The following is a 15,354-nucleotide window of genomic DNA, read 5'->3' on the forward strand; positions in this document are numbered from 1 at the left end:
TTATTATTATTCATTTTTTTAAATGTTATATAAATATTTTATATAAATATTTTATATAAAGCTTTATTCGAAATATTATTAAAAAGTAGACTAAATATTTAAGATAATATTTATGATAAATACAAATAAATATTTCTATTTAGTATTTTTTATTTGAATTATAATGTCTTGTTAAGTATTTCCCTAGCATTTACGATAAATATTTCATAATGTTTATAATAAATGTTTATGATCTATGCAATCTAAGATCTCAAAAATATTTACAAAATATTTAAAATAAACCTTATAAATATTTATAAATATTTTGTAAATATTTTATAAATATTGTGTGCTAGGATTTGAGATCTGATGTATATAATAATTGTATATGCTGGAAAAATAGTCAAAATTAAAAAAAAATTGTTTAGTATGAAGCACGCATGAATTAAATTAAAAAAAAATTTGTTCATGGTTTGAACAAAATCATATCTAAAGGAGTTAAATCCACACTCACATTTTCTAGAGAATGTAATATTATAATCATGACCTAGATATAATAGTTACGATTTTTATGTCTTTCTCGTATTCATCGGGAGAGTTGCGTTGCGTTATATCGTAATGCTCTTCCACTTGCCACACGCACACGATCCGCTATTTCTGTTCTCATCGTTACAAAGGACTCGTTTGCGAATGAACGTTTCAAGTGTGTCATAGTTGTAAACCTCTCCTTCCGTTGCGTTCGATCATCAAGTATGACCTCAACCGGCAATTGGAGCGTTTCACTGCCGCAATCTGCGATATCAAACTCGGTCTTGTCAAACGAGAGCGCCATCAATTTATCAAGTCTGTCAATCAATCCGATAAAGACACTTTATATAAATCGTAGGTCTTCCTGGAAAAAAAAAGAATCTCTGACATCATAATTCCTACAAGAGTTATTTGCACTTCAAAAAGTGAGACACGTTTGTATGCGATGTACAGCGAAGAACAACCCTTACAGAAATTTAATATTCTCTCTCTTTCTCTCTCTGGTAATGCTTAATTATTTATTTTGACTAGTAAAAGCACTATTGTTGAATGCTTTTAATGTTCAAATAAATAATTTCTGGATGTTAAATTGGCCAGTATTAAATTTTTGTTGGGAGAAATAATTCCTTTTTAAGGGAGGTAGCAAGATGATCGAAGATTATCGATTAGACCGCTGAATTCTTTATTTCATCGACACATTCGTATACGGTTTACGCAATACGGTATGTATAGCGGTTACATGATAAAGTGGAAAGTGGTTTTAAACGTAAAAACATCTCGACACGAAATTGTATTTTGAGCATTTTGTTCTTGGTCTTCTTACGCTGTTATCCTCGCCCCGCTCATTAGAATAGATAGTAAGTCTGAAATGTACATTGCGATCACGCGTGAGATGAGAATAATCCATTGCGACTAAACAATACGAAATCACTTACCCTAGGAGATAGCTCCGCGTAGCATTTATTGAACGCGTACGCGTATTCACAATTATCGCCCTTCGCTGCAAACAGAGAAGTAATTTATAGTTATTTATTGCTTTACGTAACGGAACACGAAGGATCGTGTGTAATCGAAAATAAAATGAAACAATCAAAACATATCGGAGAATTAAAAAAAAGATAATTAATGTTGAAAGAAAAATTTGAAGCTTTCGATATTGAAGAGGTTTCATTTTAATAATTCTTCCCATTCATAAATGTAAATTAATTCAAGAGAAGATATATTTAAAGGAGTCTTTTGATTCGCAATTTTTCTTTTTTTATAATTGCGATCGAAATGAGCATTAAAGACATTCTGTTACTTTATCAGTTCCACCCCAATAAAAATTTAATATCAGAAGGTAAAGATTATAATTATTTTGAATATTAAAATTGTTCAGAGAGAGCATCAAACAACAGTATTTTTAATACTTAAAATAACTACAATGAGAGAAACGTTTGATATAGTAACTATTTATTTCGTTCGTATGTGACTTAAAAAAACTTTCTTATTTCAATTAAAAAATTTTGTTTTTCTAATCAAAATTTGGTTGAAATATTTTCGTAAATGATATATCAATAAAATAAATGGTTATTTATATCAAATATTTCTCTTAATATAACTTCTAGTATTAAATTGGATTTCTGTAAGAGACTCTTATATCAGCTTCAGATCCTCTTAATTTCGAAGCAAGTTGCTATTAAATAATATAAAACTTTAGTAATAATTTTAACAGGATTACTTAATTTCAGCGCGATTTCAGAAGTTTCGAGCACACGCAATCGATCGACGGGACGAACGAAAAAGAAAAGGACAGTAGATACCCAAATAGTTACCGATCCCCTTGCATTCGCTGATCGCTTTCTCAACCTCGGCTCTATAGGCGGGTATTCTCTGGAAAAACGTCAGCATCCCGTTCAGACTTAGTTCTCTCTTGTCGTCGACCAGTCCGAATTGTTCCCAGAGACAATACATGTAGCACTACGAGAAATCAGATCGGACAGTTTTTAATTTCTACGAGTTTACATATATCTTTGTTTCATCGACTATGCGATGCTGCACGGAAAGAACAGCTTTATGGAAGTATCTAAAAATTTAACTAGAAATAGATCTGAAAATAATTTTTTTAAACTATCGAAATAATTATATAATTATTCGCTCAAACTTTGCTGGAATTGCTGAAATATCAAAATATTTGCAGTATTGCTTATGCTTGAATTTCCTGCATAATTATTTTGAAGTCTCAACAAAATTATTTTTGGATGTATAGCTAGCTGAATTTTTAAATATTTCGACAAAATCGTTTTTTCTTTATAGGATAATATTTCTTTTTTGCTAGATGTAAATGGTAATTCACGTGCCTCGTATACTTACCTTCAATTGACGTGTTTCCGGCCATTGACCGTTTCTTACCGCTTCTATGTCGGCTAAAAAAAAGGACGTATTCCGTATATATTAATGTATATTCAATATATCTATTAATATATATTTTACAAATAATTTTTACATTGTAATTACTTTCTTGAAACGCGAAATAAATATACTTTGAACGCATTAATTAATAAAGTGCAAATTCATCATTCTTTTAACATGTGAGACGTTAAAGAATGTTTTAATTTAATTTTTTCTCTGCATTTTTAACGCTAGAAAAAAATCAAATAAATTTAAAATATCGAGTCGAAAGAAAAACACGCTCACGTAATTCATCCCCGACTGCCCGAAATCGATAGTATTGAAAAAAAAATCAGTCCTGAACTCCCGAATCTCCGTGAAATAGTTTTCGATTTAATTCGAAACAGGATAGTCAGTTTTGCGAGTATCAGCTGTATAACTTTATGCGCCGTCGCGATAATTAAAAGTGCGATCGATAATTTCATTCACGTTGAGGTGAATGAACTCTCTCGTTGAATAATATACCTGTGGCAACTCCCGTTTGCGTTTGGCAAGCGTTCACGACACTGGCTGCGGTTGCGATCATCTGATCGGAAACGAAGCTGGGTCTTGTCTGCAAAATAGATCGGTGTCATTGAAACTAATAGATAGTAGTTGAGAGATAGGTAATGAGAGACGAACGCTCTTGCGACAGCTGTGTTGGTGGACTATAATATATTTTTTTTTTTACACACAGCAACTATTATATCCATTTTTACCAACGTAGATTAATTTTCATCTCAGTTTAATTTACTTTATCTTCTTCTAACTTTTATTTAGAACTAGAAAAGTAAACAGTAGGTTAGTAGTTAAACCGAGATTAAAGTTAATCTACGTTGATAGAAATGGGAATTAACGGAGAAATATTGTCTACATTTATAATTATTTTTCTTCATTATTATTTTCCAATATCTGATTTTTGTAATTATGTCAATATTAATTTTTTGTTTCCGTAAAAAATAAATAATAAGTCAAATCGAGATTAAAGAGATTAATCTACGATGATAAAAACTAACATTAGCGAAGAGAATTGTCTGTGTATAATTATATATTCTTCTTTGTTATTATTTTTCTAATATCGGATTACTCTATTATGATTGTTTTAATATTAATTTTTCATTTCCGTAAACATCATAACGCTGTACTAAAAAAACAAAAGGAGAAAAGATATTATTCTCTTTTGATTTAAAACATTTCCTTACATAGAAAATTTTCTCTGCTATTTTGACACTAAATAAAAAAAAAATTATGCAAATAGCAATTTAAAATATCGAGTCCAAAAGGAAGTGTTGTACAAGTTATAGAACGCGTAATTAATCCTTGACCGCCAAAATTGAGAGCGATCGAGAAAAACCACCCCCGATTGCCAAGTTTCTACCCAGTTTTTACCAAGTTTCGTTGAAGTTCCGAAACATATAATCAGACCTCTTTGTGATTTTAGATAAAAATTATTTACAAAAGAATAAAATTCTATTGAACTTTCTGATATACTTTTAATTTTATTCTCGAAGAGATATAATTTTCTTTCAAGCTCTCCAGATTCGCCTAAGCACCGTTTTGCCACGTACCCCGCAGGACACGATCCATGCCTGAAGAAGGAAACCCAGGGCGACCGCGAGAAGCCTCATCCTTGGTGTTTCTCAATTGTATTCCTTATCACTTTTACGGAACCTTCCTCCTCGCTAATTGCCGTCGGTGGTGCGAGCGTATCTTTACCCGCGGCAATCCCGTTTTCGGCGCGTGTCGATGTGTGAAGACGTTACGGAGTGCGCGCCGTCCGCGAGGCGAGGGTGCGACTGAACGTCAGAGTCAAGAGGCTGAGTGGCGACACGGGTAGCCGAACGGGGGTCGGGATGAGAGATGAGGCACGGGGTCCAGAAGCCGAGAGAGTGACAGAGGTGGAAGCTGCAAGCCCTGCCGCGCGTCCTGGAAACTGATTCGAGAGCAGGTCGCACAAGCTATTATCCTTCTCTCTCTTGTTTTCTTGTTCTCTCGTTCTTGCGCGCCGCCCTTGCGCTGTTTTCACGCGAAACGTGTTCGATAGACGCTCCTGTCATCAGTATTTTTCGGATTCGATTGTTTATTAATCCTTCATCATCTAAAGCATCTAATGAGATACTTATAAGTCCTTACAAAAATCCAATATTGGCCAATTTAATACTGAAAGATAGTGATTAATTATTTATTTTAAGTATTAAAAACAAAGCTGAACAACAATACTTTTAATACTCAAAATGAATTACTCTCTAAATTCTTTGGAGTAAAATATCACTTTAATTAAAGAAATGAAAATTGAGCTAGTCTTGGAAAAGAGAATATTTTTTTTAAGTGAGATTTCATTCTTCAAAGTGTCATTTACTCTAAAAGGATCAGAAAGTAATTACTTTCAATATTAAATTTGTATAAGAAAATTTGCTAATTTGCTGTTTATATACATATTATTATACTTAGTACAAATTAAAAATAGTTTTTTAAATATATTTTTATCTAAAGGATATATATAGAATATATTATCAGTTTTTATTTAATTGTAAATTATTCAAAAGAACAATAAAAAGAGATATATAATGTTGGGATCTCACAAACACCCCATGCGAATAATTACGTTAAAGAAAATCACATCGAGTAATGTAGGATTAATCTCACGTAACACTACTATATTTAATATGAATTCCAAGATATTTCGAGTATGAGAAGGAATAAAAATAAAAAAATAGTGAATATTTTTTTAAATAAATAAAAAAAGTGAATATTTTTTATTTACCTTTTAACTGGGATAAAATAATGTCAATTTAATCTGACTGATGGATATTTTCGAATATTTAATCCTTTCAACGTTTCGTTAATTATACCTTTTTTATTTTACAAAAATTAAATTTTTTACAATTACAGAAAATATTTTAATTATAGCAATAAATTTTTTAACAAACTTGTAGTTTCTCTTTTTAAAAAAATTTTTAGGAATTTCTAAAGAATATTTAAAAAGGGAAATTATAAATATCTAGTCCTTGATTTTTTGCTCAATTTCCAGTTGTGCATCCCCTTATGAAGCCTCTCTCTAATTGTGTCCATGCTGCATTTAAGAGCACAGGTGCTACTGTTAGCGATTTTTTTCGATTGGAGTTCTATCTTTTTATTGATGCACTCAATCGACAGTGCGATCAAAACGTCCCACGTCATACTGACGCGATATAGTGCACTCTTTTCATCATGCAAAGATAAATTACCGTCTCCTCAGTATAGAAGAGCTTTCGATTCTAGGCCAGGTCACACACATAGACGGATTTGATTGGCGGATGTTACCAGTTTACGATCCGACCCTACGTAATATCTCTATCCTATGCGACGTCGACACGAATACGATTCCTGTGTTCCTCTCTGTTCCTCAATCTTCATCTTCGCGTACGCAATTTTATGCTGTACCAAATTATCCTGTCGAGACTTATCATCATTTTTGTCCTAGTTACAAGTTCTATCTGTGTTTTGTGTGTGAAGATAAAAAAAAAGTTATTTTTAATATCACAATATTATGAAGAGATTAAACAAAAATTTTAAATTGAAATTATAGAAGAGGCAAATTAATCTGTCAAGATTCATAGAGTTTATGGAAAAAGCAAAGAGAGAAATTTTCTCGCAACGAATATTAATTGTCTTAATTTTTTCTTTAAGAAATTTAATATGGAAGGTAATGGATTGATTACATATTTATTTTGAACACAAAAGTACATACACACACACACACCCACAAAGTTGTTCAGTGCTTTTGGTATTCAAGTCAGTAATTAATTTCTTTCTATATTAAATTGAATTTAATTGAGAATTGGTAATCCTTTCAATCAATTTGTTTATTTTATAACATCTTTTTATTAACATAAAAATAACAACTTTGAAAAATTCTTTCTGCAAAAAAAAAGTAAATTTAAAAAATTAAAAGAAAAAAATTATATTTTTTACTACATATATTTATACATTTATTTCAATGCTGTCTGACCGATGTAACCCATTTCTACTTCATGCAGATAAAACGATGCGGCATAGAATCGTATAGAAATGAATTTTACGTTCTATTTTATTGTTTCCAACAATAAATAATTAAAGATAATTCGACTAAACTCCATAGTTAACTTAATCAGTGATTAACTTAATTGTACTTGTATAGGTATATATATATACACATACACACATTATTTTTTATTAACGCAAACAGAATTATTAATTTTTTTGTTCAACAAATGAAAAATTAAAAAAATTAAGAAAATTAGATAAAAAAAAGCAATTATATAATTAGAAATTTCGCTTTATATGGTTCTACTCGAATCAGTTTAATCGGAATTTGGTCGAAGTCTTATTTCATCTCATCATATTGTACTCTCTACGAGTACATATGTTGCATCTGCAGGTATACATATTGCGTATCTTGGAGGAAATTATGAAAATTAGGTTTTACAAAAAGAGAATTAAAATAATATGCTCGTAAGATACATCACTTTAATGTAATACATAAAATACATTTTACTTTATTATAATATAAATACAAAAATTAAATGGAATTCTGATTCGAAGTTAGATGCCGATAATAGCTTGTCTTGGACGTATAATTTCGGGCGCTGAAAATAAAGGCTCAAACAATAGAAATAACAGATAGCATAGATAGTTCAAAAAGAATTCAGTCGTAAGTATGTCATCAAATTTGAGTTCAGATGCAAAAAGAATTCTTTTTAGAACTTTTCAGAAAACAATACTTTTGCATCCGAAAATAAACTCAGAACTGATAATATACGACTGGATTCTTTTTGAACTCTCTATCCCAGACAACAGTATACAATTTATAAAATGTAATATTTATAAAATGTTAACAAAATATTTATAAATATTTATAAGACTTATTAAAAATATTTTATAAATATTTTTGTGATCGTAGATTTCACAGATCATAAACATTTATTTTAAATATTACGAAATAATTATAAATGTTGTAGTAAATATTATGAAAGTATAATTTAATAAGTATATTTTTAATAAAAAATAGTTACTATAAATATTTACATATATTCATCATAAATATTATATAAAATATTTAGTCTATATTTTAATAATATTTCAAATAATAAACTTTATATAAAATATGTCTAAAATATTTATATAACATTTCAAAACATGAATAGTAATAAATATATATCATAAGTATTCTGTGTATGATGTATGCTATCTGATAAATTTTAACTTAACCAGAAACCATGTATTCTGATGTATCTGATTTCTAATAAGTTGAATCTGTTTATTCCTTTCATTTTATTGTGATTACGGTGGATTTGGACGCTTTCAGCGCTTTTCAGTACTTCTATGCTTATTTTACGTCTAATGAACGATAAAGGAATGATTACAAGCGCTTAAAGCGCGTGAGCGTCCAAATCGACCGCAGCTTGTATCTGACGATCTGACCCCTAAAAATGCTCGGAGCCAGGAAATGCAGATGATGATGAATCTTTTCACGTGGCGCGCAGTCATCGTCTTACATGCGCAGCCATTGTTCTCTCTTATTCGTTCTCCTTTTATTGTTTATCAAATGTTAAAAACAAGGATAAATAATGCTCGCTAGCGTTGTAAAAATAAAAAAAAAACGCACTCCCTGTGAAAACACGGCTGACACGTGCGTTTTCTGGGTCAATACAATTCCAGCGGAGGTGCGCGAGCGTATCCGAACGCGGGTTCTGAATAACCTCACTTCTCTCCGGTACAGTCGCCCGTGAAATTATTGACCACGCGACGTAAATGTCGCAAAAGGCATATCTCTCATACATTACCGTACTCCGTATAATGCAATCAACGGATCGGTCGTATAAAAACAAGATCAAACCGAAGGGCATATTATGCGAATGTTTAGATTGCATTAAACATTTATCAAATTAAATCGCATCATGTTGGAATAAATCGATGAGACACGACGCGATTTACTTCGATTCGGTATCCCAACCATTCCCACCGACTGTACTTTTCCCGCGTACAGTCCGCGGGTCAAGTATTGACCGCGGCCAGGACAAGTATTGCCGTGCGACTCGCGTCGCGAATTTGCCACGTGGTTAATTTATTTATAAAACGAGGGATACTAGGTACATATCGTGCGCCAATCGCCCTGTCGAATTTCGCCAGGTCGAAACATCAGGGAGCTCGAAATGCAATTTCGAACGGCACACCTGTCGCTCGCGTTGATCGCCGCGGACTGTACCGACGATGGCGCGGTACAGTCCGCAGGACTCCGATTGACGACGCGCGACAATCATCGATGAGACTCTCCAGGAACCTGAAGAACCGAAAGTTCGGCGAGCCACGGGGACGATCAGGAATCTGGATTACGCGCGATCTGCGTCTCGGCGACGCGGCCACGTCGCTCATTTCGCGCGCGTCTCGGACGTCGCGACGTTGGCCGAGGGACAAAAGAATTTCGACGGACTGTACTCGGCGGCAGTTGTATTGACCGCGGACGCGTGTCCCTCCCGCTGGGTATATCCCTTCGTCTGGCTGCGGCGCGGAGCGGAACGGAGTGGTGAGGAGCGGAGCGGTGAGAAAAGGAGAGTCGCACGTTTCGGCGAGAAAGAGCCAAAGAGGCCGAAGAGAATCCGGCGCGACGTTTGGCAAACGGTGGTGACCGATGTGGGAGCAACGTGCCCGCATCTGCGGGTGAAAGAAAACGACACGAGGATCCGGACGTCGAGACGCTGTCCGACGATGCTCGACGATGTCGATGATCCGGGAACGACGACGACACTCGCCGTTGAGTTAATCGATTCCGCGATAACCGGATCCTTTCAGGATGCCCGCGAGTGATCGCGAAGCCGAACTTTGAGAGAGAAAGAAGGAGAGAAAGAGATTTGAAGGCGACGATCGGTGGTCGCCTCTCGTCACGTGATTCGCGTCCTTTCGCGTACGTCACACGTCGCGTGCGATTTAAATCCCCGTCGTTTCCGAAGACGAGGAAGATGGGCAAGACGAGAGGCGTCCACGAGACGACTCCCGAATTGAGGAATCGGATGGTGGGAATGTACGAGGCCGGTCTCGGCCTGCGAGAGATCGCCGCCGCGGTCAATTGCTCGGTAAATAAATCTTATGTTTATTTCTATGAAATTATAGATAAACATTATATCATAGATAGAAATTGTATTAATAGATCAGTTTTAATCTCGATTTGATAATGTTTTTCTTGTTCTATGAATTAAAAAATGATGAAAAGTAAATTGAACCAAGATTAAAGTTAATCTATATTGGTTCATTTCTATCAATGTAGATTAGTTTTAATTTCAGCTCAATTTATCTTCTTCTAGTTATAAGTATTTCAAAAGATACGATCTTTCTAATTTTTAGAAGATAAAGTAAATTAAACTGAGATTAAAATTAAAATTAATCTACATATATAATTGGTTTAATTCTATTAATGTAAATTAGCTTTAAACTAGGTTTAACTTATCTTCTTCTAGTTTTCTAAGAATTAGAAAAAGATATGGTTTTTTTATTTTTAGAACTGAAAGAAAATATATAAAAATAATCTCAGTTTGGCTTATTTTTTGTTTTTTTAAGAATAAGTTGAACCGAAATTAAAGTTAATCTGCATCAATTATATCCATTTCCACCAACGTAGATTAACTTTAATCTCAGTTCAACTTACTCTTCGTATTTTTTTAATTCTAAAGATTAGAAAAAGACAAAAAGTAAGTTGAACCGAGATTTAAGTTAATCTACATTGGTAGAAATTGGTATTAGTCATTCTACGAAGTGATCCAATTTTACTGTTCACTAGAAGAAGATAGAGAGCGATAAATTAAATCTTATTTAAATAAAAACTTATTTGACATTGATAGAAGTGGACAGTATTCCTTAATTTGGAATCTTAATGTATTGTGGCTTTGTTGAATGTTCACGACACTGCCTAATAAGAATACACTTGTTAACATCTTAATTGTTTTCAGCAACGTACAGTGAAGAGATGGCTGAATAGATTCGACAAGGAAGGCACGGTAGAGACACGGGAGCGTTGCGGACGCAAGAGAGCCACTACTGTAGAACAAGACGAAGCAATAATTCGTTTAGCCACTCAAACGCCCATAACGGCGGCGAAGGCAGTGCTTCCTGCGTTAGGTCTCACCTGTTCTGTGGATACCGTGAGAGAAAGGCTGCACAAAGCTGGAATCCACAATTGGAGCCCCTCGCGCAAATACATGCAAAGGATTCCATTGGGGTTAATATTTTTAAGTACATTCTAGTTTAGATTTTTTTAAATATTAGGTCTCTATTCTTTTTAATTAATCTTTTTGCAAGGTTCATCTTTTTCCTTTTTTTTCCATGTTGGAGAAAAAAAATGTTTACAAAGGTTTCAATTGAAAAGAACAGTCATTGTCTTGCAATCTTAAAACATGTAATAATAATACGTTTAGAAATACATTAAAGACATCAAGTTCAATGGGTTTCTACTTTTGTCCTTCAGTTTATACTTGGTATAAAGATTATAACAAGCGTACAGACCTTATTTCAATTCGAAATTGTTTAAGTAGAATCTCTCAGATTTTAAATATGAAAAAGCAAGCATTCTGTTTATAAGAATAGTTCTAAATAATAATTTTAGTATCTGTTCTCTGATTATGGGATTAATTTTCTAGTGATGCAGACGGCGCAGCGATTCAACAGGCGGTATGGCGACCGACCGGCACCCAATTAGGTAAAAAGAAAACTCCCAAAGACTCGAACAAGTCTGAGAGGAATGTTACGGTTAAAAAGAAGAATCCATCGAAAAAAGTAAGATCTCGAGAGGTGTACGTGGACGATGGTGCACCAACGGAAAGTCTAAAGCAGAATCAAAACACTGAGCAACAACAGCAACAACAACAACAGCAGCAGCAGCAGCAGCAGCAGCAACAACAACAACAACAACAACAACAAGAATTCGTGTTTCCTCAGCAAAATCTTCCTCCACTGCCTTCCGCTCCTCAAGTCACCGAAATGCAACCCTCTGTATCCACAAGTCAGACAGAGTTTGGCAACGCGTTAAGTCTAGTGCAACAACCGCAGCCCATCTATCAACATCCAGGATTGAACATGGTACAAAATTGGCCGTTGGATTTGGTACAAGGAAGTCATCATTATCCACAGGTTCATTTTTTATTACTAAGAGAGAATTATTTTTAAGACAATATGCATGTATAATATAATGCTTGTATATTACCTACAGGGACAACCAAATCCCTTGCCTCACGAGCATCCACCGCCGCCGACGCAACTGCAAGAGCTGCACACACAGCAGGAACAGCAGCAACATCACGCGCAACAGGCTCAGCAGCACGTGCAGGCACAAGTACAGACGCGACTGCAGGAGCAATCGCATCAGCAGAATACTCAGTCTCATCATCACAGTCTCGATCAGCAGCGACTGACCGTGGAGCATCAGATTCAACAACAACATCAGCACTTGCAGTCCGGCAGACGTCCTAGTCCCGAGCAGACGAACGAGAACGTAGGATCGGACACGTGCAGTTCTGGCGATTCATTCGTTTTAAGAATCAGTCGTTCTAATAGCGAGTCATCCTGCGAATGTCAACAGAATAAGAAATCGTCACACAAAGGCCAGAAATCGGAACGGCAGAAGAAAACGAAGAAAGGCGGCAAAGCGAAGGGAACGTTAGAGACTAGCGTTGAAATCAGGAATCGTATGATCGGAATGTCCGAGGCTGGACTGTCCACCTTGTCCATTGCGCTGGCGATCGATAGATCGGTATGTCGAAAATATATTGCTCTTACTAGATTTTAAATTAACCTAGACATAATTCATATATTGTACATCTCATCTATTGTAAATCTCTAGATTATATGTGAATAGTTATGAAAGTTGTATTACAAACTCAAGAAAGTTAACACAAAAGATTTACATGGACGTGATTTTGAATTAATCAGGAACGTACTGTTAAAAGATGGTTAGAACGTTGGCATAAGGAAGGCAATGTACAAACGAAGGAACGAAAGGGTCGACGTAGAATTACTACTAAGGAACAAGACGAGGCCATCGTCGCGATGGCTACTCAGCATCCTCTCACCGCCGCTAAATATGTAGCACCTGCACTAGGTCTTAAATGCAGCGTGGATACAATTAGAGAGAGGCTTCACAAAGCTGGGATACACAGCTGGAAGTTGGGCAAAAAGCAAGGGTTAGACAAATTATCTGTATAATTTTTCTTTTGAAATGTTCTTTAGGAACTTCTAAAAAGAGATTGAATTTGTTGAGAAATATATTTCTATAATTAAAACGTATTCTAATTGCGAAACATTTTTTGTAACATAAAAACAAAATGTTATGTATTTTTTTTTTAGCGAAGGCAATGCAGTTCACACAGTCCATTTGTGGCAGCCAAGTGGTAATCGTCCTAACAAACCGAAAATGCCGGGAGAAAAAAAGAAGAAGAGTAGTGATAAGAAACGTAATCAGATAATGAATAACAGTCAAAAACGTATCATGCGGAAAAAGAAGAGTAACGAGCCGCCGCCACCACCAAAAGCAAATTCACCTCCGGCAAACATAATACAGGAACAACCTCCATTACCGTTCCATAATCCTGGAAACAGTAAGTGTTGAGTAATAATAATAATATTTTCTAATAATATACACATATGAGAAAAAAAACTATAATAATTTCTTTAAATCACTTTTTAGTGGGAAATTATGTTTCGGGTCCTAACATAATGCAACCGGTGCATAATATTGCCGCACCACCTCCCGCACTGCCGCAACCGCAACCACCTCCGCCACCATCAGCACCACAACTGATGTCGATGGGTCCAATAATGCAACAGAGACCGGACTGCAGAATGGCACCGATAGTTCCACCTGTGTCGGGCCCGAGCAATTCCGGTGTCGCCTATCCATCGTGCATGGTCGGCGGCAGTAGTCACGCCAGTCACATGGAGCAAACAGACCCTCTAAATTACGAGCCGTATATTTGGAGTTTTTAGACACATCAGTATGACAATCTGAACCGCATATGTAGGAAAAAAAATTGAAAATTGAAAAGTTTAATTGTATTTGAACAAACTCCGTCATTTATTAGAGCATCGTAAAATTATGTTTTTATGAAAAGGATTCTGACAATTGAAAACATTTGAGAATCAGTGATGCAGAGATTTTGTTAATACGATTAAGATAAATATTTTAACATTACGACTTTTATGTACGCGATTTAATTTATACATAAATTGCAATATTAGAAGATACGTCTATGCATGTGCAAGAAGAAAACTCGATAATTTTATTGTTATATCTAAGAAAAAATTATTGACTTTAAAGAGAAACTTTTATAATACCATACAGCATTTAGACCAATTTAAATCAACATGAAGACTATAATATGTACATATAGAATCGTATAGAGCAAGTAGAGCAAAGACGTACATCACGTTTATTTTGCTAAATATCGTCTCTTTAAATAATGTGCAGTCATAATTAAATTATTGTATATTAAAAATTGATTTTTATACAATGCGATCAAACTTCAATTGAAGGGTTTTAACATTTATGTTGTAAATATCTTTAACAGCTGAAAGAAAACATGATCTGAATATCAAATGAATTTACACAAATATCGGCTGATTTGGCATACAAACTACTTAATAATAGTTATGTAAAATAGAAAATTCAAGAAACTTCTGAACGAATCCAGTGATAGATCTATTTTCGATATATAACTCCTATTCGATCCTTTTTTTGTGAGAGTTATATATAAATGATTTTACATAGTATATATTCTATATTTAATTAATATATATGAATCTACTTTAAAACTATAGTACAAATTGGCACGTTTCAATTAGAAAAGTGTAGCAAATCAATTTTAAGCAGGCTGTCAAAATACATCCAATGTGCAAACTCCTTTTCTCTATGATATTCGTACACAAATTTTTTAATGAATTTTTTATGATACCATTACATTATCATAAGTTTTATATCGTTTCATATACACAATTTTTTCTTTTAATGCAGCATCCAATTAAAGATTGTATTTGTTATATAATTTTTTTGAAACAAAGCAGCATTGATATTCGTCCGCATACAATTACCGGTGGTACAAATGCAAAGTAGTGCACTAGTTACACGAAAAATGTGTGAGATATGTAGATAAATTTCGTTGGTATTTCAAATGTTCATCTTCCTTCATGTATTGATATTAAATAATAGAGTATTACGTACTCATATCGAGTGAGAATGTGACCCGTTGTATTTTACAATACATGACATTACGTCAACGATAATATCATCACGTATTGTACATATTACACGATTAATAGAAATATTTTCAGCTACTTCCATTGAGATCTCCATCCCGTTTTGTATTTGTTTTATAAAGGAAAATAAAAATAATTACTAGACTCATTATCCATACTGTAAACTGATTTTTTTTCTTTGAG

At 34.1% G+C, this 15,354-nt stretch overlaps 2 protein-coding genes across 2 annotated transcripts; one reads left to right on the plus strand and one right to left on the minus strand.

Moving 5' to 3' along the window:
* Positions 1–1,165: 1,165 nt before the first annotated feature.
* On the minus strand, positions 1,166–4,824 carry Obp10 (odorant binding protein 10). The gene is made up of 6 exons (XM_011062044.2): positions 4,485–4,824; positions 3,403–3,490; positions 2,860–2,912; positions 2,310–2,466; positions 1,443–1,507; positions 1,166–1,370 (listed from the first exon to the last, which is right to left on the minus strand). The coding sequence occupies exons 1-6, from the start codon at positions 4,542–4,544 to the stop codon at positions 1,353–1,355; spliced, it is 441 nt and encodes a 146-aa protein (XP_011060346.1). The 5' UTR covers positions 4,545–4,824; the 3' UTR covers positions 1,166–1,352.
* Positions 4,825–8,607: 3,783 nt separating this feature from the next.
* Positions 8,608–15,322, plus strand: LOC105149551 (uncharacterized). The gene is made up of 7 exons (XM_011062046.2): positions 8,608–10,007; positions 10,878–11,146; positions 11,565–12,054; positions 12,134–12,673; positions 12,853–13,103; positions 13,267–13,517; positions 13,607–15,322. The coding sequence occupies exons 1-7, from the start codon at positions 9,894–9,896 to the stop codon at positions 13,903–13,905; spliced, it is 2,214 nt and encodes a 737-aa protein (XP_011060348.1). The 5' UTR covers positions 8,608–9,893; the 3' UTR covers positions 13,906–15,322.
* Positions 15,323–15,354: the final 32 nt, after the last annotated feature.

The sequence above is a fragment of the Acromyrmex echinatior genome, chromosome 12 (assembly GCF_024713525.1).
Source record: "Acromyrmex echinatior isolate Ae372 chromosome 12, ASM2471352v2, whole genome shotgun sequence".
In the NCBI taxonomy this organism is placed as follows: Eukaryota; Metazoa; Arthropoda; class Insecta; order Hymenoptera; family Formicidae; genus Acromyrmex; species Acromyrmex echinatior.